The sequence below is a fragment of the Rhinopithecus roxellana genome, chromosome 14 (genome assembly GCF_007565055.1).
Source record: "Rhinopithecus roxellana isolate Shanxi Qingling chromosome 14, ASM756505v1, whole genome shotgun sequence".
Taxonomy (NCBI): Eukaryota; Metazoa; Chordata; class Mammalia; order Primates; family Cercopithecidae; genus Rhinopithecus; species Rhinopithecus roxellana.
Genome location: NC_044562.1, coordinates 5,193,057 through 5,216,538, shown reverse-complemented (window position 1 = coordinate 5,216,538; position 23,482 = coordinate 5,193,057). Strand labels below are relative to the sequence as shown.

Here is a 23,482-nt window from a genome sequence, read left to right as displayed (position 1 = left end):
AATGTATTCTATTTGTCATAAAATAATAGGATACATTTAATCAACCCTTATTAAAATATTACTTAGTTTCGATTATCTCATTCCCCAAAATGTACAAAAAAATCAAAGTGTGCTTTTGAACCTAGAAAATGAAAAGGAAAGATTATTATTTAACACAATTGTTGCTCTTTATACGAGGAATAACAGAAGAAAGCTTTAAAAACTTGTTCCAGATATCTAATGTTAATGAAAAAGGAAAGCTTAGAAATTTTACAAGAAATGACAGTAGTATCTGAGAAAAACATCCTGACACTAAATCCCTAAGAATTACTTAAGAATTCTTTCCTAGAGGTACCTTTCTGTTTAGTATGTTATGTATTTATATCTACCTTCCTGAAATTCGCTGGTATATTCCAAGTAACTTGACAAGTCTTTTTTGTTCTAGACAGAGTTTTGCTCTGTCACCCAGGCTGCAGTGCGGTGGCACATTTTCGGCTCAATGCAACCTCCGCCTTCCAAATTCAAGCCATTCTCCTGCCACAGCTTCCCGAGTAGCTAGGATTACAGGCTCCCACCACTGCCCCTGGCTACTTTTTGTATTTTTAGTAGTGATGGGGTTTCACCATGCTGTTCAGGCTGGTCTCAAACTCCTGAGCTCAGGTAATCCACCCACCTCAGCCTGCCAAAGTGCTGGGATTACAGGTGTTAGCCACTGTGCCTGGCTGTTGACAAGTCTCTTCTAATATGAGGAGTAAGTGGGGATCTGATTAGTTGACTAATGTTCTGACAATGAGTCTAAAATATTTAGATATCTCATTATTAGTATTCCCAAATATTTTTCATGGTGTTCTTGTCAGGCGGTGTATGTATGTATTAATACTATCTATTCATACGTACAAAAACTATATATAAATAGTTTATATATAATATATATAAATAAAGTCATATAGTTTGTATTCTCTCAGAGAGAGAGAGAGAGAGAGAGAGAGAGACTCTAAGGTTATATAAGATTAGTTTCTTTTATTCCATTAAGAAAAGGAGATATGTACTACTTAGAGATTTGGTTTTCTATTCAATTGTTAAATTTTATCCATAGGGGAAAAAAGAAAAACAGTCTAACAAGACAATATGAAACCAACATTTATGGGACATAGATCATCTATTTTCAAATATTTATTAATATCTGATGTTCAAAAGATGTAAAGAATAACACCATTGGGAGAAAATTATAATAAGACAAACTGCCCATATCTGGACATCTGAATGTATTTTGCTTTATAATTCAGCTACTTTGATCAATGTAGTAAAAGACACTAAAAATTTAGAACTCAAGTAGATTATCTAATATCAATGTCCCTTGAGAGAGAAAAAATGGTATTAACCAGGAATCCTTTCCATATTGTAATGCTTGATCAAACATATAGTTAAGTACTAGGTAATCCTTAGCTATATGAAGAAGTGGTAGAAAACTAAAATCAATGGATTAATTCAACTAAGTTAATAAAAATTATCAATCAATTATTCTCAGTACATTCACTCAGTAAGACAAAACATTACGGTTTCTACAATAAAAATTGAAAAAGAATGTAGTAATTAGAGCTCAGTTTTTATTTTAATGTTCTGTCAATTAAAATGAGGAAAAACACTTTTAAAAGACCATTTTCCGTCTAAGGAACAACATTGTACTATTCTACATCAATGACACTTTTCAGAACACCAAAAATATTATCTATCAGAGTTATGTACTTCATTGTATATTATTATGCTGCACTATTCCATTGAATATTTATTTAAAATGTAACTTTAAAAACAAATGCCTTTTATTAGAGAAATTGTAGGGGCAAGTTACGTATCACAATTTGTTTGTCAGGCACAGTGCTACGGAAGTTTTGCTTTTCAATAACAAGTAGCTATTTAACCATCATGGAAATGTTATGAAGAAGGTATTTCTTATTTTTGTTAAATCTTTCATGATGAGTCCAAAGTTTTGAAAGGAGAAGATGTTAGGACCCAGATCTAAGCCCAGGGCATTTTTCACTACATGTGTTGCATTTAGTTAAACAACTCACTAAAGCAACTGGAAGCTTTAAGAATCTGAAGATGGTAAAAATGTTATGGACTTTGGTGAGGGAAATTCAGCAATGACATTCAAGAGGAACAATTCTAAAGAGAAGGGAAATAGAAAATGTGATCATATATTGATTGGACTGTGAAGGGAGAGAGAAGTATAATCCTGAAAAGCAGATCCTTCACAATATGAACAGGATTGTTTCTATTCATATCCTGGGCTCTTGTTCAGTGTAGGCAAGCTGTGGTAGTGTGGTGGTAGTGCAGGGTTTATATGAATATAGCAAAATATTACTTTTTAATCTATCCAGGCAATTATTTCCATTCCTCATTTCTTATCCATAGCTATGGCTTGTGCCATCCACATAATTTCAGTTTTATTCTTTTAAAAGATAATTTTATCTTTTATCAGCTATTGATATTTCTCATTTATACATTTCCATTATTTTATACAATTGCATTTGTATTCTATTGAAGCAATGTTAATACAATGGGAAAAACTGAAGCTTTATTGGTGTAGGATCAGTGTTTTAGCTGAAGTATCTTAAAACACGCTGTTGCTAGATAATTTCCTATTGATAGCATACGTGTTAGGAAATTCATAATATAATTTATTCATCTTAAATGTATTGAACTGCATGCTCATTAAATTTTTACAAGGATATCTCTATTAAAAAAGGAAAAATGATTATTTAGACTCATAAAAAACCTACCACATAATGTACTAAACTGTTTTCTTTGTTCCATATCTAAATTCTGAGTAATGCTATGTGTAGATGTCCTAATAAGTACTAATAACTCACACAAATAAAACATATTACCTGATTTTAAGAAGACACAAATACTGTGATAGATGGTTTTACTTTTGTGTCATCTAAAATAATTACGTGTTCCTTAAATATGCATTGAAACTATTCAGGTAAAATTTTAAAATAACATTTTTCTTGTATAATGCATCTTCAATTTTCAATAGTTTTCTTTTCAAACTAAGGAAGTTCTCACGTTTAACCATTCTTACTCTTTGAAAACATTAAGATAATTGTTTTACTTTAAATAACTAACACAGCTTTCTTCAGTGAAAATCACCTGAAGAAAAGGAAACACTTGGAGAAAACCTTAAACCTCACTTATAGAGAATTCCCAGGGATAATCACTCAGGCTATTTAGAACAACAAAAAATAAATTTCTATGATAACAAAGTCTGATTTGATTGACTTTGGAGCAAATTTCACATCTTTTTTTCATAAAACTGTAGCAATGCTGTCAAGATAAACCTTTTACAACTACTTTGAAGTATTATTATATGTGAATCTCAGAAGCATTTTTATTTGTTTTTTAATACCTTGTTGCTTTCGTGGATCATAAATCTGAAGTCCAAATAGGGGTGGTCTTTCATGCCTCAGCAATGTCACCTCACTCGTTATCAAATCGAGTTGAAAAATGGAACCATTCATATAATCTGTCCAGAACACATAATTTCCATGATGCGACAGTCCAAAAGGGTGGTTCAGTTCTCTCCCACTGTAAACAATCTGTAAAATATAAACACATTGTGAAAAATCAGAACTCGACTTTAGAAACATAACCAGATATTTAGAGAAAGCGACACTCAATAAGTATAACAGATAACAATCTAATATCTTAACTCATTTTCTCTGATAGATTTGAAAAATTGATTTCACAATGTGAGCATATTTTTTGTTTTAGGGCATGCTATTTGAAGGAAATCATCTATATTTTATCCATGTAAATTCTTTCATATATGGCACGGAAAATATGGTTAAGAATGCAAATATTAAAATTACTTTTCGCTACTCTCATTCCTGTTTCTTTTGCTTATGATATTTCAGTATTGTATCCTGGGATAGAAAGCAATCTGAATAATCATGTTTATTTCAACATTGCTCATCCAGTAACCAACAGATAGAAGATGTTCAAACAGCATTGGGAGTAAAAATAATCCTCTTACTTTAATTGGGCCAATGCAAATTTAAGAAATCTTGGATCTGACAGAAAAGATGGTAAAGATTTTAATTTTAAACACAGACACATTTATTCTTAGTAAATAGATAAAAACTCACTTGCAAATTAAATTCTGATTATGTTAATGTATTCCACTTACATTCTAGTTATATTGTTTTGTTGTTCCTTAAATGGAGGAATCATGTGATAAAACTTTAAGTCCAGTTTCACATGAAGGATTGTAGAAGGGGAATAAATTATACCTCAATAATAATACTTTTTCACCTTTCACCACAAATAAAAATATATTGAATACAAGATGAAAAAGATTTTGTATTCACTTAATATTAGAGAATTAAGAAAATTATCTAAATAATTTAGGGTCATAAATTTAAATTTTGCTCCTTTTAACTGAATTATTCTTACCAAATTATCATATATTGAATAATTGACATGGTTTCTTAATTTTTTTCACCTTTACGTAAGCTAAAATATGCTAGCCATGAAAGTATTATGTTTATTGTTTACATACCAACATCTTCTAAGGAAGCATAAAGATTTATCTAGCACCTGTTAAGTATGTGACATTAGGTTAAATGCCAACCAATTGTACTTATTTGAAGAAAGTATTTACAGTATAGTTAGAGTCAATCAACATTGATTGATTAGTATTTCTTTCTAAAACAGAATCCATAATGAGTAGGCTTAGCCAAATATGCAGTTTTTCTTTCCAAAAAGAAAAGAAATATAACTTAAAGGAAGCGTTTTGGTCATTTCTAACATTCCCTTTTTCTATTATTAAACTCATAAAGTCAGTTATTGGTGTTATGTGTAACTAGGTAACCAAAACATGAAATATAGAGGTTCTGTTTTGTCAACTATGCCTCTATCTCACAGCCAACTGTATCGTCCTCAATTTTACCTAAGAATTTCAAAATCATTTTGCAGTTACTCTAGCAAAAAAAGCAAGAGGAAACTGATACCTATTCATACCAATAAGCTTGAAGTTTGGCTCATTCCTACTATATGTTTAATTTTCAATGTCACCAAGTTACTTACTCAACTAAATACAGTGTAATCACTTCCTCATCGTACATAATGTTAAACTTCAGCTGAAGATATTGAACATATTTTAATAGAGTGGGGTTGCTCGGTTATAGAAAACTCATCAATAATGCAGAAAAACTGCATTTTAAAACAGCTCTGATATCCTGAGAGCTGCTTTTAAAAATCCCACAAATCCTGGCACACCACAGTGAGCTGGGCCTGATCTCCCAGAGGCAAGTGCCAGCTGCACTCCTTAATGCTCAGCCTCCTTCAGCCACCCCATGGAGACCATTGGCAGCCACCTCAGAAGAGTAAAAATAAACTTGAAAGTATTTTTAACACAACACAACAAGGCTCTGTGAAAAAAAGAAGCCTGTGGGTTAAAAACAGCAGCATTTGTCTTTTACCTTCCTGTGAGTTCCATTCAAAAACACTTTTTCAATATGATCGTAATAGGCATCACACCAGTATAATGTGTTGGTGTGAAAGTCCAGAGTTAAACCATTTGGCCACAGCATCTTTGAAGTCACAAAAATCTGCCGATTGAATCCATCCATCCAGGCCTTCTCAATCCTTCCCACGCTGTCATCTATTTCATCTTCCTCCCAGTCTGTCCAATACATCCAACTAAGACATTAAAAATGCATACGTGTTATTACAACCAACCACAGTATAGACACTTCCTCAGATTTGGCAGTTCCATAAATTCTAGTTTCATTCTGATTTGTCCTCCTATCTAAGTGCTTATCTGTCAAAGAGTGGGCAATTGTGAAGTTTTAAGGAAAGCAAAGACTTGTTTGGTAGAACTGTGCGTTTACACATATTACAGAAAAGCCAACTGCCACCACTATCACACTTACTGGCTTCACGCATTAATGAACCTGACAGTAAATGCCAAATAGCTATTTTTGGGAAGTGGTGATACCAAGTATAGGAAATGATTTTCTGGGTCATTACTATTTTAAGTGTTGTCCACCTCAAAAAGTATATCATCAATTACACGATTAAAAAGCAGATTGACTGACATGAGAACCCATGGCACAGTTAAAGATTTACTCCAGACTTTAGTTAATCTCAGATGAATTATTATTTTTTAAGACAGGCAATTGAACTGCCTTTGTTCTAAAGGGCATAGTCATACTGAGTTTGTTTGGCTAGGTCTGATTTGTCTTCCTGATGCAAATAATCTATGTTTTATTGCTGCTTATTATTACCCCAAAATCTACAGAAGATGATTTATCCGCACATAAGTTTAGTAATAGCAAGTTGACTGACCTTGAGATTTTGAGCTTTAATTTCTATCTCAAACAAAAGCATCTGCCTTTAAAAACAAATCTTTTGTATAAACTCTAACAGCAGGAGAGGGGGTCTTGAACTCATGTTCCAATTCCCTCATGAATGAGGTTAAAACCCACCACATGGGTTGTTTTAGGGTCATGTGAAAGTTCTTGAGTTTATTAATTAAAGTGTAGGTTTAATCCAGTCATCTCATATACAACTTTATAAAGTCTCAAATCTTTTCTAAGCTGCTGACCCTTGAAATACCCTTATTAGATCTCCTGCCTCCCCCATTTTGTAGACCCTAAGAATTTCTAAGTGCATTTGGAAAAAGTCTGTCACCATGACAAAAAATCCTACTGTGATCTAAACTGGCTGTCTTGGGAAAACTGAGGATGAACACACTACCCATTATTTCAAACCAATTAAGCTCTTTTTACATTCTCTTAACGGTTTCCAATTATGTTGATACGCCTTTTCAGACCCAAGGAAGTATACTGAGACTGTTGAATTGTATTAATCCTAGAAATAAACACGGAAGTATTTATATCTTGTGTCTTGTACTTCCTTAAAGTGATTTTTTAATTAGGACAACTAAGTAACAAAAAGGATAGTCATTCTGTTTGCTCTAATTCTATGCTAGTTAGGTATAACTACTTGACATCAGCTATATAAATGAACTATACAAAGGCAAAACATGCAATCTTTTCATCTCTATTGATATTTTCCTGAAATATTTTTATACAAAGTTGATCAATGCAGTTTTGTTTTTGCTAATTTATGACTTATTAATATTGCAGTTATCTTACCCTACAGCTTCTACTTTTGATCATGGCAACACATTTTTTTCTGTGACCCAAATCACACATACATGTGCCTGTGTGTGTGCGCAAAATAAATCTGGATATTCTAAATATACTGCATGTTCTTTTACTATTTGAAAAAAGGAATTGTTCGCCAACTGACCCATCACTTAAAATTATTTTTATTTAAACAAAATATAAGAAAATTATTTTTCTAAGAATGCCAATCTGAGAGAGGAGATACATACATACATATATATATATATATATATATATATATATATATATATATATATATGTATATTATGGGCCAGGCACCATGGCTCATGTGTGTAATCCCAGCACTTTGGGAGGTTGAGGCAGGTGAATTACTTGAGCCCAGGAGTTTGAGACCAGGCTGAGCAACATGGCAAAACCTCATCTCTACAAAAAAATACAAAAAGTATCCAGGCATGGTAGCTTGTGCCTGTAATTCCAGCTAGTCTCAAAGCTGAGGTGGGAGAATCGATCATTTGAACCCAGGCTATCAAGGCTGTCGTGAGCCAAGATCATACTACTGCACTCCAGCGTGGGTAACAGAGTGAGATCCTGTCTCAAAAAAATAAAAATAAGAATAAAAAATAATATTATGAAAGCTTTGCAATCAATACCAAATGATGAGAATTCTTAAATACACGAAATAGAAATATAACCTATAAAATAAGCAGGAACTAATACAAGTATTTTTTCTAGGTGGACCTCTGAGTATTCTTCACATAAAACATAGGTTAATCTGGCCTTCTGTTAATATAGCAAGAAAAATTCTACCTTCTATTTCAAGCACTGTTCAAATGTAATTATCTGATGAACACTATCCCCAGCCTTTCTGGTGATGAGTCAAAATAAGTTCTTTCCTCTGTTTATCAGTAACACTGTCTAGTTTTAAATAATACTTATTGCACTTCTTCCTTGTATATAGGGACAGGTGGTAGGAAGACATTACAGGGATGCAGATATTGTCTCAATGAAAAAAATACTCTATTAATCAGAATTGCCTTCAGATAGCTTGAAGTACGTAGATGCTACAGGTTTCTAACATAATTTGGATGCCTACAAACTTGGGAGATGTTGAAGAGTATTTCTAAATTTGATGAAAGAGTTGGAGCTAGTGGGCTGTAAATTTTCTTCTAAATTATATGTTTATATGACTTCCACATTTATGTCATCTCTTGGGCACAAAAAAGACCCTTTAGCTCTATCAGAAAACATTTTCTCTAACAGAATAGTGAGAAAGAAGATACTGTTTTAAGACAGAAATTAATTTCTGTTTTAAGACAGAAATTTAAAATTAAAAAATTTCTTCATATAGATTTGGACCGTGTGTAATAAATACTCTCTTCAAAAACTAAGACTGATTTAACAGATGATTATATAATCCAAACATAAAATCACCAAAATTACTTTATAATTATGCCCTGTGAAAACACTTACAATGAGTTCACTCACTCCCTACAAAGAAGCACCCTGGTTGTATGTGGAGCTACTCTCAACACAAACAACTCTAGGAACTGCAATTTGGTGATCTCAGTTTATAAGGGACTCACATGCCTCCAATACAATACATACTTTTTGTATGTGTGCAGTGAAGTGTAAAGAAAATCTATTTTTTGATGTCTTGAAACAATAATATGTAAGCCATGGAAGGAAAACACTCCAAAAAACTACACATGTAAAATATTCAATAAATAACATTTTTTAAGTTATAAAATACTATTAAAATTTCTGTCTTCTTTGATATTTCTATAAGTACAGTTTTGCATTCAGGTAATAGCGCTGAATAAAAATCAAAAGAAAACATATTGCCAAGAATTGGACTAAATATTTCATTCTAAAACAAGTAATACATACTATAAAATGATGTCCTTATATAGAAATTATGATGGTATCTAAAATTGTGATTATCATCCTAGACTAATAAAAAGCAGTGAAGTTTAGTGGCTAAGAGTAAAGTCATAGAGACAGGCTCCCTGGGAATAAATGTATACCCAAGTCTGTTACTAACTGAATGGTGTTTGGTAAGGCAGTTATCATTTTCAACTTTATAAAACAGGGATAAGAATAGCAATTAATTGAGAGGATTATTGTGAGGGTTACAAAATAGGGTCATAGTAATCCATTTAATAAAATGTCTGACCTGCAGGAAATGTATAAAAACTTTTGCTATTTTTTTGAATACACTAAATTTCAATTGCCTTTAAAATATAGAATTGATTCACTAATTGAATTGATTATTTATCTTGGTGTTGGCTGCTCAAAATTTAGAATTATAGTGCTAATTTTAATAAATCAGGTAATATATCTTTGTATAGTAATCTATTTCAGGTCAGTGTATTTTGACATGTTTATTTAGTACATTCTCTAGGACAGAAAAACCATTAAATGTGTAACTTACCCATTAAGACCATTTGTGTGGAATTTCAGCTATACATATGAATTAAAATAAAGCTGACTACTATTAACTATATAAGAAACACATTTATCTACTATCATTTTTCTTATATAAAGCTAGTCAAATATTTCATACCCATTAATTGGATCCACCACAATTCCTCTGGGATGAGACATTTCACCCTCTAAAAGAGTCTTCCGACTCTGAGAAGCTTTTTCCAGCCTGGCCACATTAATGGTTTTCCTATGGCCATCGTTGGTCCAGTAAAGATTATTTCCAATCCAGTCCACAGCAATGCCCTCTACATTATCCAGATCTATATATATATAAAAAAGCAAAAACAAGAAAGAAACTGCGTTTACAATTACAGTAAAATTAGTGTTCACTACTAATATTCTACCTAATAAAAACTTTAGTTCAAAAAGGAATGAACTCTGATCCATGAAATTTCTTTATGGTGTAATTTTTGCAAATGTCACTATTTTACAGAATACTTTTCAATTTTATTTTGGATGTCTTTTTATGTGAATAATAGACCCTCTCTCAATTGTACACAATGTTAACAAATTAATCATGGTCATTAACTCAGATTTTAATTGAACCTCAATTTATTGTAATTCAGTGATCTGCAGAAAAATGGAACATGTAAGTGATAGGAGTGAAAAAGCTCGAATATAAGTGACAAATTCAGTAACATAGACTGTTCTGAAGAAAAATCTACTAGTACTGTGTCAGCATGTTCAAACTTGTAATACGTAATCTGAGTAATCAAAATAATATGAATGTCCTCTTGCCCAAGGATGAACAGTTTCAGCAGGAGCACAAGTATGAAAGCCCAGGACAGGCTTTCATCCCAGAACTGCGTCAACAGTGAATCGCAAGGAATCGCTGAAATATTTCTATTTTTGACTTACCTTACAAAGAATCCTATTACAGGATTATATGAGATACAGGCAATGATAATTCAATTGTAACAGACAGATAATAATCCTAGGAGTTCACCTAATTCAAACCCTTTATTTTATAAAGGGGGTAACGAAAACTTCAAAGTGAAGGCAGTTACTTATAGTCTATTATCGTTCACAAAGCAGTAGCAATTGGATAAAAATCCAAGCCTTATGACCCACAGTGTGGAAACGCTCCAAACAGCACAGTTCCTAGGGTGAGTTTCTGTACCATCCTGTCGTTGCTTTTTGCCATTTTGTAAACCACACTTCAGCTTACAACATTACAACGACAATTCTATTCTCCCGTTGCAGGAAAAATTGCTATGAACTCCTTCTTTTCTCTCAAAACCAAGGGAGTCTGCACAGACTTCCTCTTTTCCTTTTTGGCATGAGTTACAGAACTGGAATTTACTGGACAAAAGCAATAGGTAGTATATGTTAGAGAAGGAGCTGTGTATTCACACACTACAAGAAAATCTGTATCACATTTCCCTGTATGCAGACACAATGGATATTTACTATTATCATGTTGTTTAATCATGGTCCTTCTGGCTCAGGAAAAAACCTACAATTTTCCCTTGTAACCCTTATTGCTAATCAACATGTGTCGTGATTCAGAATGACTGATACAAAATGTGATCTGATCTAACTGAAAATCCCATTATAGTGAATCAGATATGTTCCCAATTTCACTAAGCTATCTGCTTCATTACCATCCAATATGAGTAATTTTCATAGGTTAATTGTGCCTATGCTTAGAAAAAGAAGTTTAATTTTGTCTTTACTTATTGACACTTAATTTTCCTGAGCACTTTCCTATTCTTGCATAATGGAACGAGAGTAGTTATTTACTCTTTTCTATTTATTATAGTCTATAGCTGATTTCTATCTTAGTTGGCTTTCAAAAATTGAATTACATTTGAAATCTGCTCCAGTATAAAAACGTCTTCATGCTGGATAACCTTTTTATTTTTGAAACTTTTCCTTTTAATACATGACTAGAGATTTATTTTTTTCGTATGAAGCAGTTACAATGCTGTATGGATGAAATTTTTGTTTCTGACACTTGGGTAAGCAAACTCAGTGATGCATCAGGAAAGTGAAGATTATAATAGCACATACCTCATCGGGTGATTACAAAGGACAAACTATTAATAGCTACTGCATGTAAACATTTAGCGTATTTCCTGGAATACAGTAACTTCTCAGTTCATGTTAGTTTTTATTAACCTATTAGGATTAAAAAATATTTTATATCTCTTCTGTCTCCTTTCTTTAAGGGTACTACTTGATAGGAATATATCTTATGTTTTTTGCCTTTAAAAAATGCTTTTTTCTGTATTTTCTTGCATTTTTACCAGTGACTAACTTTGACTAAAAATAGTATATAAATAAATATATGTGATATTCTTAAAATAATGGTTGGCACATACTAAATAATACATAAATATAATGATTATTATTCCTGTAATAATATCACTATAATTTCTGTATAATCTTTCCTTAAGCAAGGTATCTACTGTATTAAGATAGTAATAAAGGAATTAGCCTAGAGTATTTTTTAAGGTTGTTTTCTGTTTGTGCTTTGATTTATTTTTCTGTTATAGGGAGAATGACAATGAATAAAAATTTTAAAATAAGAAAATGTATGAAAAGATCTATGAGCAAATTGGGAATCTTTTTAGGTTATCTTTAATAGGGCAAAGAGGAATTTCTCTTTTGCAGAACAAAGCTTGAACAATCAATTACTTCCTTTCTCAACAAATATACATTGATAAGGGAAGCATTCTGCTTCCACATTATTTGATACCTGCTTTAACTTATAAATTAGATGGAGAAGTTATACATGTAGAACATCAATCTTATGTACGTTTGATATTTTATTCAAAGGGGTCTGTTTGGGTCCTGCCTGGGACTGACTAATAATGACTCTATGAACAAAAGCCCTTTAACCAGATCAGGCACATATGAAGGTTGTGGCATTCAAAGGTCAAAAAACATCAGTGACTACATAGAGTCCAATTATTAGCTTGAGAAAACACATGATATTAAAATGCAAAGAAGATGTTTGATAAACTTGGTAGAATAGATTGCTTTGTGTACTTTGGGATAGAGTTCAAGTATCCTACATTATAAAATTCATATTTGCTACTATTTATTATTATTATTGGATAACAAATAGCAAACAAGAGCATGACTATTTTAAAAATCTGGTCAAAATCTCCCTTAGCTTTCACAAAATACCCATTTTCATGCATCAATAGGCAAGGAATCAACATGTTTGTTCTTCTTCAGAAAAAAAAAAATTCAGTAGATAATTATTTCTAAACTTTGTTTAGATTAATGTCTATATTTTTCATGCTAAGTGAAGATATTGCACATTTACTCATATTCAGAAAATAAAGCCTTTTCATGCATTCTGAAAACTTAATATATTATTTTTCTCAAATTACTAAAATTTCTACAACATGTTATCTTTGTAAACATTGTTCTAGCAATTTCAAAATAACTTGTATGAATGGAGTAGTATATAAATAGTACATTAAACACCCACACACTCACACATCTCATTCAAATTTAGGATTAATAATGAAATGCATGGTTTACTTAAGTGAAAAACTCCTTATGTTAACAATATTATTTCCCATAAAAGACACCTACCACTAAGGAAATGAGGATAAATAATATATAATAAAATTTATGTAAATTTTAAAAGAATAATGATGCAGATTTAAAAAGAATAAATAGGACCATTCTTCAAATGAATGTAATACTTTGGACTAGACCAAATAAACATTTTTAAAGAAAGTGGTTTTGGGAGAAAAACATTTTTCTAAAATGAAAACTTCATTACAGGCCTGATTTTTAGATGTTACACATTCATGGGACATAAGACTAAAGTTTTGCATACTTAAAACATACTTAAAATATAATTGCCTACTTTTAAATTGGGTCCATGATTTTTTACAAGAAAGGATGTGAGCAGTGGCCTTATTTTTGTTATGGTACATGAGCAGGACCTCCAAAAATGATCCATAGATCTTGATGCTTTACAACAGAGTTTGATGCATATAATAAGAAATTAATTAAAAATTATACCCCAAAATGGCCATTATAAAATCAGTTTCTACATTTTTCTACCTTATACAAGTTTATCCAGGGTTATCTATCCTTAGCCCGAACATTATTTTTCTGAGTTGCAATGCAAGTGTCTACATGAGTACAGAGTAGGGTAAGGTACCTTAAATGATTAAATTTGCATCATGCATGTAGACATGCCTAAGGCCAGCGATGCCTTACCTCACCCTAGAGTCAGCAGTTGGACAACTTTCCTGTCTCCTATTCTTGTAGTTCAATTAACACAAATTCTCTTTGTGCATTTCAATATGGCTTGAGGCTATAAATAGCTCATATGTATCCAATATGAGTAAATGACATTGATTTAATTAATAGTGTAGCAGTAAAATTTGCTTGCTGAATAAGCTGTCTCTTGGGGTTTCAAGGGTCTCTGGTCACAAACTAAAGATACTATCGGTCCCTAATGGCCAGCTGAGGGTGATGTTTCTCATCCCCATTTTCATTCCAGATTTCTCCTTAGTTGTTCAGTCAAGCAGGGTGAATACGCAATCCATTCTCACTCAGTACAAAATACCTTGATGTTGTATTCAAAGAGATATGTAGAGTGCATACAAGGGTCTTATTTTCCAGAATAAACAGAATATATTAAAACATAGTGGTTTCCTTTCATTATCCAATGCAGACTGCCAGTTTCAATGGGTCAGGGGATACAGATCATCACTCTGTGACATTCAGATACTTTATCTTTGATACAATGAAGACATGGACAAGTAAAGATAGTGCCATAGCATGCATCATAGTTACCAATAATCTACAGGGACAATTAAAATGAAAGATCCAGAATGGTTAAGGACTGAGATTTTCATCATACTTTCAAGCTTACAAGTTTGTCTGTTTTTGTTCTATGAATTCTGGTAGAAGATACAAGACTTGTGGAACCGATATAAAAGATTGTATTACTCATGGCACAACAAGCAGCATAGTCATCAGCAGATTGGTGTCAGTTCCTTTTACCCCAAAGTCCACAGGGGCAACTGGGAGGGGTCCATATGGATGCTTTCATACATTGTGGGTGGCATTACAAGAGAGGAATTCTGAGTTTAGAAAATCGAAGCCTATTATAACGGGCAGTAAGAAGGCCTGCTGTTTTCATTGGCAGGTGACTCTGTCTCTTTCTCTCAGTACTCTGCTATACAAACATTCTTGAAAAGATACTTCTGTAGAAAAGACAGTAAGTGTCTTACTTTAAGACATGCAGAAATGTGAGAGATCCACGGAGAAATGTCTCGCAATAAAAGGTCCTGAAAAGTCATAACCTGGTAGTCACTAATACATGCAGATAGATAGAGCAAACAAATTAGTGAGTGGATATGAGAACAAATAATAATTTCTGGATTCCAAGCTATTACTGTTACGGGAATTCTGCACTAATTTACACAACCACACATAAAGCAATAGAAGCGAATAGATAGAGCAAACAAATTGGTGAGTGGATATGAACACAAATAATTATTTCTGGATTCCAAGCTATTGTTCTTATGGGAATTCTGCATTGATTTACACAACCACACCTAAAGTATATTGTGTAGCTAACTATGTGTGATGGTCAATTGTATGAGTTAATTTGGCTAGCCCATGGTACATTGGTCATTCCATCTGGATGTTGCCGTAAAGGTATGTTTTAGATGATATGAACATCAGTAGAATTTGAGTAATAAGCAGGTTACCCTCTATAATGTGGGTTGGCCTCATCCAATCAGTTGAAGGCCTTAAGAATAGATTGGGATCCCCTGAGAAAGATGAAATTCTTCCTTCAGGCTCTCTTTGAACTCAAGCAGCAACATCAACTCTTCTGGGTTCTCCAGCCTGCTGATGTACCCTGCAAATGTTGGACTTTCCGGTTCCCATAATTGTGTGACCTAATTCCATATACATTCTGTTTTCTCTGTTTCTCTAGAGAATCGTGACTAGTACACTATGACCATGCCTGTGATCTGAAAATGATTTTGCTGAATGGGCCGGGAAGAAGAAGGCCACTCTTCACATCCATCCTTTTCCGATAAAACACTGCAAAGTGTATATTTCAGAGGACAAAACAGCTTTCAATTTAAGAAGCCCTAGAGATATGCAAGGGGCATAGAGATCACTGTATAATATTCCACTAACATTTTTTGGATAATAATAGAGTCTTCACTGTGAATGGGGAGAAAATCATTTCCATTAACACCATTTTACTACCTAACTCTGTCTATCAAGAGAAAACAAAGCTAAAATTGCTTCCATTTTTTGAACACAATATATCACACCTATTCTTGAATATTCATTTTAGAACTGTGAAGTTGGTCATAATTTATAAAAATAAAACACTTTTGGCACCTATTTCATCAATAGTAAATTATTCAATCTCTTTCATATTATACGAAAAGTCTACACTATTAGTAGTCACTTGGGCAATTTAATGTTGTAGAAGTTGACTTTTTATTAGCTATATTTTCTAATAGGTTTCATGTTTTTGCACTTGGTCACTTAAAATTCAAAAAGTTGCATCAACTGATAATGTTTTCCGAACTTTAAAAAATACAAGGTATCAAATACATGCTTAGAAATCATGTTTAGTGAAAAATACTGATCACTAAATTCCAAGTTGAGCTTACAAGTTAGAGAATGCAAATCTTTGTTGTATTTACAATTACCATGGGAAAGAACAAATGTGTTATCTCATGTGACTATACTCTTGGAGATAACCAGCCTATATCAACCAAAACTGTATTTGTTTCAGATCCACATAAATAGAGAAAAAGGCTAGACAAATGCATGTGTGGGCTCTAGGTAAATGTGGTAAAGGAGGCCAAGTTCTTAATAATAATTTATCTAACAACATTTTTCCGTAAGTATCTAAGAAAACACAAGCAGTCATAACCCTCCTGGGTACACAGGTACTCTTACAAAGCTGAAACAATAAATCGGGGCAAAGTCATAATAAAATTAGGCAGAAACCTTGTTGTGAATTCAGTATTCTAGGAATAAAAGAAGCTACAGAACCAAGAAGTTTAACTTGTACATCTACAAATAATGAAACAAAGACCCAGAAATGTAAGTTGACTCACAAAGACCCATGATTAGTTAGTAGTCACTATAGCAAGTCTTGAAATTTAACTCATGTTCTAATGTGCCTACCATACTTTGTATTCAGATTTGACCTCCAGAATTGTAAAGAAAAAAATGATAAACAGAGGAAGGAGTTAAAGAAAGTTTAACCTAGGCAGTTTCCTTGGAAGAAGGAAAAGTGGGGCATGGAAGAAGGGAGGGGAATAAAGCTAGAATAAGGTTACTGTAAATGATGCTTTTGGGTACAAACTTTCCAATAACAAAGACCATACATAATGAAAGTTTGCATATTTTTTCAGATTTCTCCACTTTGATAACTTTTGGCAAATTGCTTACCCTATGATGCATGGATTAAACTTGAACTTCAGCTTTCACAAATGAAAATACGAATAATAATCAGCTCTCTCCATATTAGGATTAAAGGAGAGAATAATAAGCAGAACAATGCCTGGCACATAATCAAATTCTCAATAAATGATACCTGTTATTTCTTACTAAAATACATTTGATGACTAACAACGTAGAGACTTAACAAATGTCCATATGAAGGGAAGTGAAATATTAAAAGGAAACATGAGGAAAGCAAGAGGAAAAATCTATCATAAGTTACATGAGAAGGACAAGACACAGCTAAACTCATTATGAAAAAATGGCTGATATTTGAATAGTCTTTGGTTAACAAAATTGTATCAACATTAATTTTCTAGTTTTGATAATTGCAGTGTAGTTTTTTAAGATGTTAGAAAAGGCTGTGTGAGGGTGCAATGGACTAAATGTTTATGTCTTCCTAAAATTCACATGTTAAAATCCTTATTTTAATGTGAAAATATTTGGGGGTAATTAATGAGGGTGGAGCCCTCATAAATGAAGTTAGTGCCCTTATAAGAAGACACCAGAGAGCTCTCTAATCCTTCTTCCTTCATGTGAGGATACAGTGGGAAGTCATCATCAGTCTGCAACCTGGAAGAGGTCCCTCACCAGAACCTGTCCATGCTGGCACCCTGATCTCAGACTTCTAAGCTCCAGAATTGAGAGAAACAAATTTCTGTTGTGTATAAGTCACGCAGTCTATGGTACTTTGTTATGGTAGCCTGAATTAATTAAGACAGAGAAATATACAGAAATTCTCTGTACTATTTTGCAAATTCTTAACTAAAGTTACTTCAAAATTTATTTTTAAAAATATAATAAATTGCTTTGTAAATGCATTGTTTTTATATAATAACAGACGCCAAAGCTAGATGTAGCATTACCCATAAAAATAGTTTAAATATTGATATTAATAATATATTTTATAACAATTTTGGTACAATAAGATAAACATTTATGATTCCACAGTAAAAGTGTAAGAGGTATTAGTGAAGAATAACTTATCCATGTAAGTGTATAGTATAAAATTATTCAAGGTAGATATGTATCTCTTAAGGAAAAATAATTTAAAGCTGTGCAAAAAAAAAAGAGATGTTGATTCTGAAAGACTGGGAAAGTGTGTTAAGATGGCCGTATTATGTGCAGCAACTAAAAATTGTAATCTAAAGTTTTTTTTATTAAAATGTTACAGAAGTTTAAATAAATCAATAAAAATATGTAAGGTTTTATAAGATTCCTGAAAAAATCATCAGGGATGATTATTATAAGAGGAATTTCATGAAAAAACAAAATGAGTTTTCGGATGATCAAAAAACAACAAGTTGATCTTGTTTCTTACATTAGAACAAAAAAAAATCATTTTTTAATGACTCTTACATCTTTTTAATCCATTTAATTACTGTTTTAAAAGTAATGACAACTAAATTAAAGTACCCATTCATCCATTTAATGAATGTTTGCTGTATAGCTAATATGAGCCATGAACTGTTTTAGGCCCTAAGGATCTACCACTGAGCAAAGCAAACAAAATCTCTGACCTATTGAAGCTTACATTCTGGCAGCAAGGCAACAACCAAGTGAAACATACCCAGAATAATGACAAAAGAGGAAAAGCAAGGAAAAGGAACAGAGTTGGGTCGGGTGTGGTGGTGGTAAGCCATTTTATTGGGCTGGCCAGAAGGGCTGACTGAGGAGGTGGTCTACAGGCAAAGACATCTAGGACTTACAGAAGAGATGCATGGGGGAATATGATGGAAGAACATTCCAGACACAGAAATATGTGCAAAAGCCCTGAGGTGGGACCATACCTAGGGTGTTCAAGGAATGACAAAGACGATATTGGAGAAGAGATACAGGGCTATTACAGGTTAAATAGCAGAAAAACAACTTAAATAGCATTTTCCCCCTATGAACTTAAAAGTCATTGTGTGGAACACTTATGAGGTGACCAAACCCAAAATTCTCATGAACAATAGTGATCAAGTGGTTCCTTACTGTGACTTGTACTTATTTTCAAGGGTTTATTTATGGGTATTGGGAGAGGCAGTCCCCTGTGGGCCTTGAGTGTCCCTGCACATTCTTGCTGAGTTTGCCAGATTGTAAGGCTTATTTCTTTTTTGACGCTAAACAATTTCTCTTGCTACTTGTATAGGCAGCTAAGTAAGTCAAGGGGACCACAGGGAGACTGTGTAACTACTTGCTCCACAGGGGAGGGGAACTAGAGATCTTGCTTGTTTGCACAATGATGGCTGCTTTCTCAGAAAGTGCTGATCTCTAGGCCTTGGGATCCACAGCTGTGGCACAACTCCCTGCTTGCTCAGCATTCATCCTGGACCATCATGTCGCTCCCTGAGACTTGCAGGCAGGTGAACCAGTGCAACTATCTTGATACTCCTGTGGTGAGCAATAAACTGTCTTAAGTCTCAATGTCTCATTTTCTACTTTTGGCACCTATACAGTGGTGGCAGTTTTATTCCCCACCATCCTTTATGATAGGGTTTCTCAGCTGTGGCATTACTGACATTTGAAACTGAAGACTCCTTGTTATGGAGAACCGTCCTGTGTATTGCAAAATGTTTAGCAACAAGCGCCTCTATCTACTAGATTCCAGTAGCAACTCCCTCTCCAGTTGAACCCAACGTAATTCCAGATAATGTCAAATGTCCCATGGAAGACAAAATTATCTGTGTTCTATGAGGTTAGAGATCTACCTTAAAAGTGAGTGATATTTCTCAGACTCTTTGGTTCATTTTGATTCCTCTAAATGAATTTTCTTATCTTGAAATGAAAAGTTACTTGCAAATTTTTTTTTGGCAAAATTGCTAAGAATATTCAATTGTGTTTCTGTGGCTAGTATAGTAGTAAATACAAACTATTTTTTTCACATATGCAGTCTCAGAATGGGTTTGGTTTCATTGATATTCCACATATATAAAATACTTTGAAAAGAAAAATGTTAAACAGGTCATGAATAGTTACAGTGACAAACATTTTGAAAATATTTGTCTCAGAATGGCATATTTTTATATATATCTCTATATCTTTTTTATCTTGAAAAGGGGTACTTTTTGTTTTTTGCCTGAAATAATAGCAACTTAAACCTTGCAATTTGAAATTCCTCTATTTAAGACAAATTACAAATAACTTAACAGCTAAAATATCAAGGTAATTTGTTTTGACGGAAAACATGCACATTCTTCTATGATTAACGATAAAGATTTATGAAAGCTCATTTTTATAACAAAGATAAAAGTGCCAATGCTGGGGATAGGAATACATTGCTATCCTGTGCAGGCAGATTTGTATAAACCAAAGAAAGGAACAGATGTGTATTAAAATATTTTACATGGTTATCAACCATCACCACACATTAAATGTCCTAATATCATTATAATATATCAATATATTTCTTCAAGTTATCTAAATATTGCATACTACACTACAGTAGATGCGTATTTTGATGAGAACTCTGATTCTTTCCAATTGCATAAGAATAATAAACAGAAAATAAAAGTTAATGGATAAAGAGAAAAGAGAGTTGATGGGTGTTTAAGGAAGATCTGAGGTCATCATCATTCATTTTTTTGAGGGAGGCAAAAAGTATGAGGATACACAATATTGTTTTTCTTAGTCTATGATTGAGTCTAAAATAAACCTGGTCTGAGTTATAAGAGAACGTTTCTTAATTCCTGTAAGCTCTAGGTCCCTAACTTGAGCAAAAACCACAAACCTCCTACATTTAAGGGTTAACTTGATGATTCAGAATATGATATGAAATGTCTGGTGCATAGTAGGAGCTTCATAAATGCTACTGTTATATAGCAACAGATATTTTGTCAACACAATATGATTTACATTAGTTTAAAATATAATTTTAAGTGCTGAGACCATCAGACCATGGAATGCGTAAAAATAATCATGATTTTCCTGGAGGAGCTATATATAATGGCACATATACATATCACACACACACACACACACACACACACATATATATATATGTAGAGAGAGAGAGAGAGAGAGGAAATCAAAAAGCATAAACACTTATATCAGAATTGAAGAGTAGTTACCTCAGATGGATATTCTATTAATTACCTACCTAATCTTTAAACTTAATTCAATAGTTTACCTTTAACATGAAACAAAAAGGCTAATGATGAGATCAAATTTGGTATTTCTCTTTTGCATCATCTGAATTTTACAATCCTCTGGGTAGTCTCAAATCAAAATGCTATATAGGGGACTTGCCAACATAATTTAGTATGTATAGATTACAAAAAAATTTGTTCTGAAGCTATTTTTTAATAGCTGGTTAAGTAACGACTGTGAGTAGATAGATGTTTGTGGAGCCAGAAGAGACAACTTGTATCACACTAGCCCCAAACAGGACACAATTTTATTCAGGAAAAAACACACACACACACTTAATGTAAGTATAAAAGGAAGAGATTCAAGTGTATAAAGATTTTGAGGAAAGGGCTTGGCAGACAAAAGACAAACTAAAATAAAACAACACCCATTTAGGACAGAGGATGAAAATGTAGTGTTTTTTTTTTGTTTTGTTTTTAGCAATCATGCATGTTTGAAGTAACCAACTTACAACTTATATTAATGTGACAAAAAACTAGTTGCACCAAAAAAAAAAAAAACCCTTTTATTTACATGGTTACCTATAATCACATGTATTTACTTTTCAATTGTTGTTTTCTTTGTAATTCTCAATCAAACTATGAATGCATATCATGTTGTACAAATTTTAAAAGATTCAAATGTGAGTGTAATAACTCATATGGCCCTCCCAAGAAATAATCACTATAAACAGTTTATTGATCCTTCCACAAACTTTTGGATATACTTGCAAAAATAGGATCATCCTGCAAAAATATCTTTTAACTCATTTTGTCTATTTATGGGTTTTGTTGATGTAAGTATATACAGCTCTACCTCATGCATTTTAATGGCTACTTAATATAATTGCTAGCATAAATGCATCATGCCTTATTTGATAGACTTTATATTGTTTCCAATTTATGATTACAAATAATGTTTCTTTTTGAACATGTGTCTACTTCTAGAGAATAGGTAACTAATTGTGGAATTGGTTTGAATCTTATGTACCGTTTCAATTGATAGCTATTACTAAATAATGCTTCAAAACCAATATAACAACTTACATTCTTCCTAGTGTGGGAAACATTTTCTTATGTTCTAATATCACATATTATCAATATTTCATTCTTTAATCTGATGAATCTGGTGAAAACTATTCCATTGATTTACATTTTTGTAATTAGTATGATGTTGAGTTCCTCTCCATATGCCTATTCAGAATATTTTCGCCTAGTTTATCTTCCATATTTTCACTTGCTCATAATACATTTTTTCATAGAAATGTGTTTTCTAAAATTTTAATGTAGGTGTATATACATATATATATACACGTATATATATGTATATACGTATATGTATATATGTATGTATATACACACACCTATGCCTACATATATATATATACACACACATATATATGTGCATATATACATATATATGCAGGCATGTGTTTGTGTTTCACTAGGTTGTGCGTTGCATTGCTTAGAAAATGTTCTGCATCCCAATACCATCAAAAATATATATATTTCCACAAACACACACAGGCATGCACATCCCCTACATGGGTGCCCCAACAAAAGATGCATCACAGCGAGGGGCCAGACAGCAACAGGGGATGGGGCTGCTTGAGAGACAGTGCTGAGGAAAACTTCCCAGGGAAGTAACGTTTGGAGTGAGCCTTGAAGGGAATGATTGAATCCAGGGGGAGGCATGCACAGGACAGTAAACAGAGTATGGTAAAGGTCCTGAGGTGGCCAGGGTTGGCATGATGGGGTAACTGTGAGAAGAGTGTGGTGAACAATGATGGAAGGGAAGGAGGGAAGGGGGCTAGGCAGAGAGGACAATGGAGGGGAGGAACAGTAGAAAGTGAGAACAGAGAAGCTATCAGATACCAGATCATGCTCAGCCTTCTAGGACACGGTGAGCGTTAAGAATTTATTTTGAGTGACAGGAATTCATTGGAAAGTTGTAAGTAGATTAACCAGACTAGATTTCAAATTAAAAAAAAAAAAAAAAAAAAAAACACTCCCACTATTGTGTTGAGAATAAACTATAGGGGAGAATATTAGTTGTACATTGATGTGTAACAAATTGCCCCCAAATTTATTGCTTAAAGCGACAGTAAACACCTGCTATGGACTGAATGTTTCTGTCCCTCACAAAAAATAAAATAAAAAAATAAAAAAATAAAAAAAAAACCTCATATGGTGAAACCCTAATTAGTTCCCAATGGTCTGGTACTAGAAGGTGAGGTCTTTGGAAGATAATTAGGGGTATTTGAGGTCATGAGAGTAATTGCCATGATG

At 33.0% G+C, this 23,482-nt stretch overlaps 1 protein-coding gene across 1 annotated transcript in view; it reads right to left on the bottom strand.

Annotated features, from left to right (window-relative positions):
• Positions 1-23,482, bottom strand: part of LRP1B (LDL receptor related protein 1B) — a 2,016,348-nt gene that overhangs the window by 835,861 nt on the left and 1,157,005 nt on the right. Inside the window, exons 12-14 of the mRNA XM_030916410.1 lie at positions 9,700-9,880; positions 5,463-5,682; positions 3,389-3,578 (exon numbers count right to left, since the gene is read on the bottom strand). Of these exons, the coding sequence (XP_030772270.1) occupies positions 3,389-3,578; positions 5,463-5,682; positions 9,700-9,880 (591 nt within the window). The remainder of the gene's footprint in view (positions 1-3,388; positions 3,579-5,462; positions 5,683-9,699; positions 9,881-23,482) is intronic.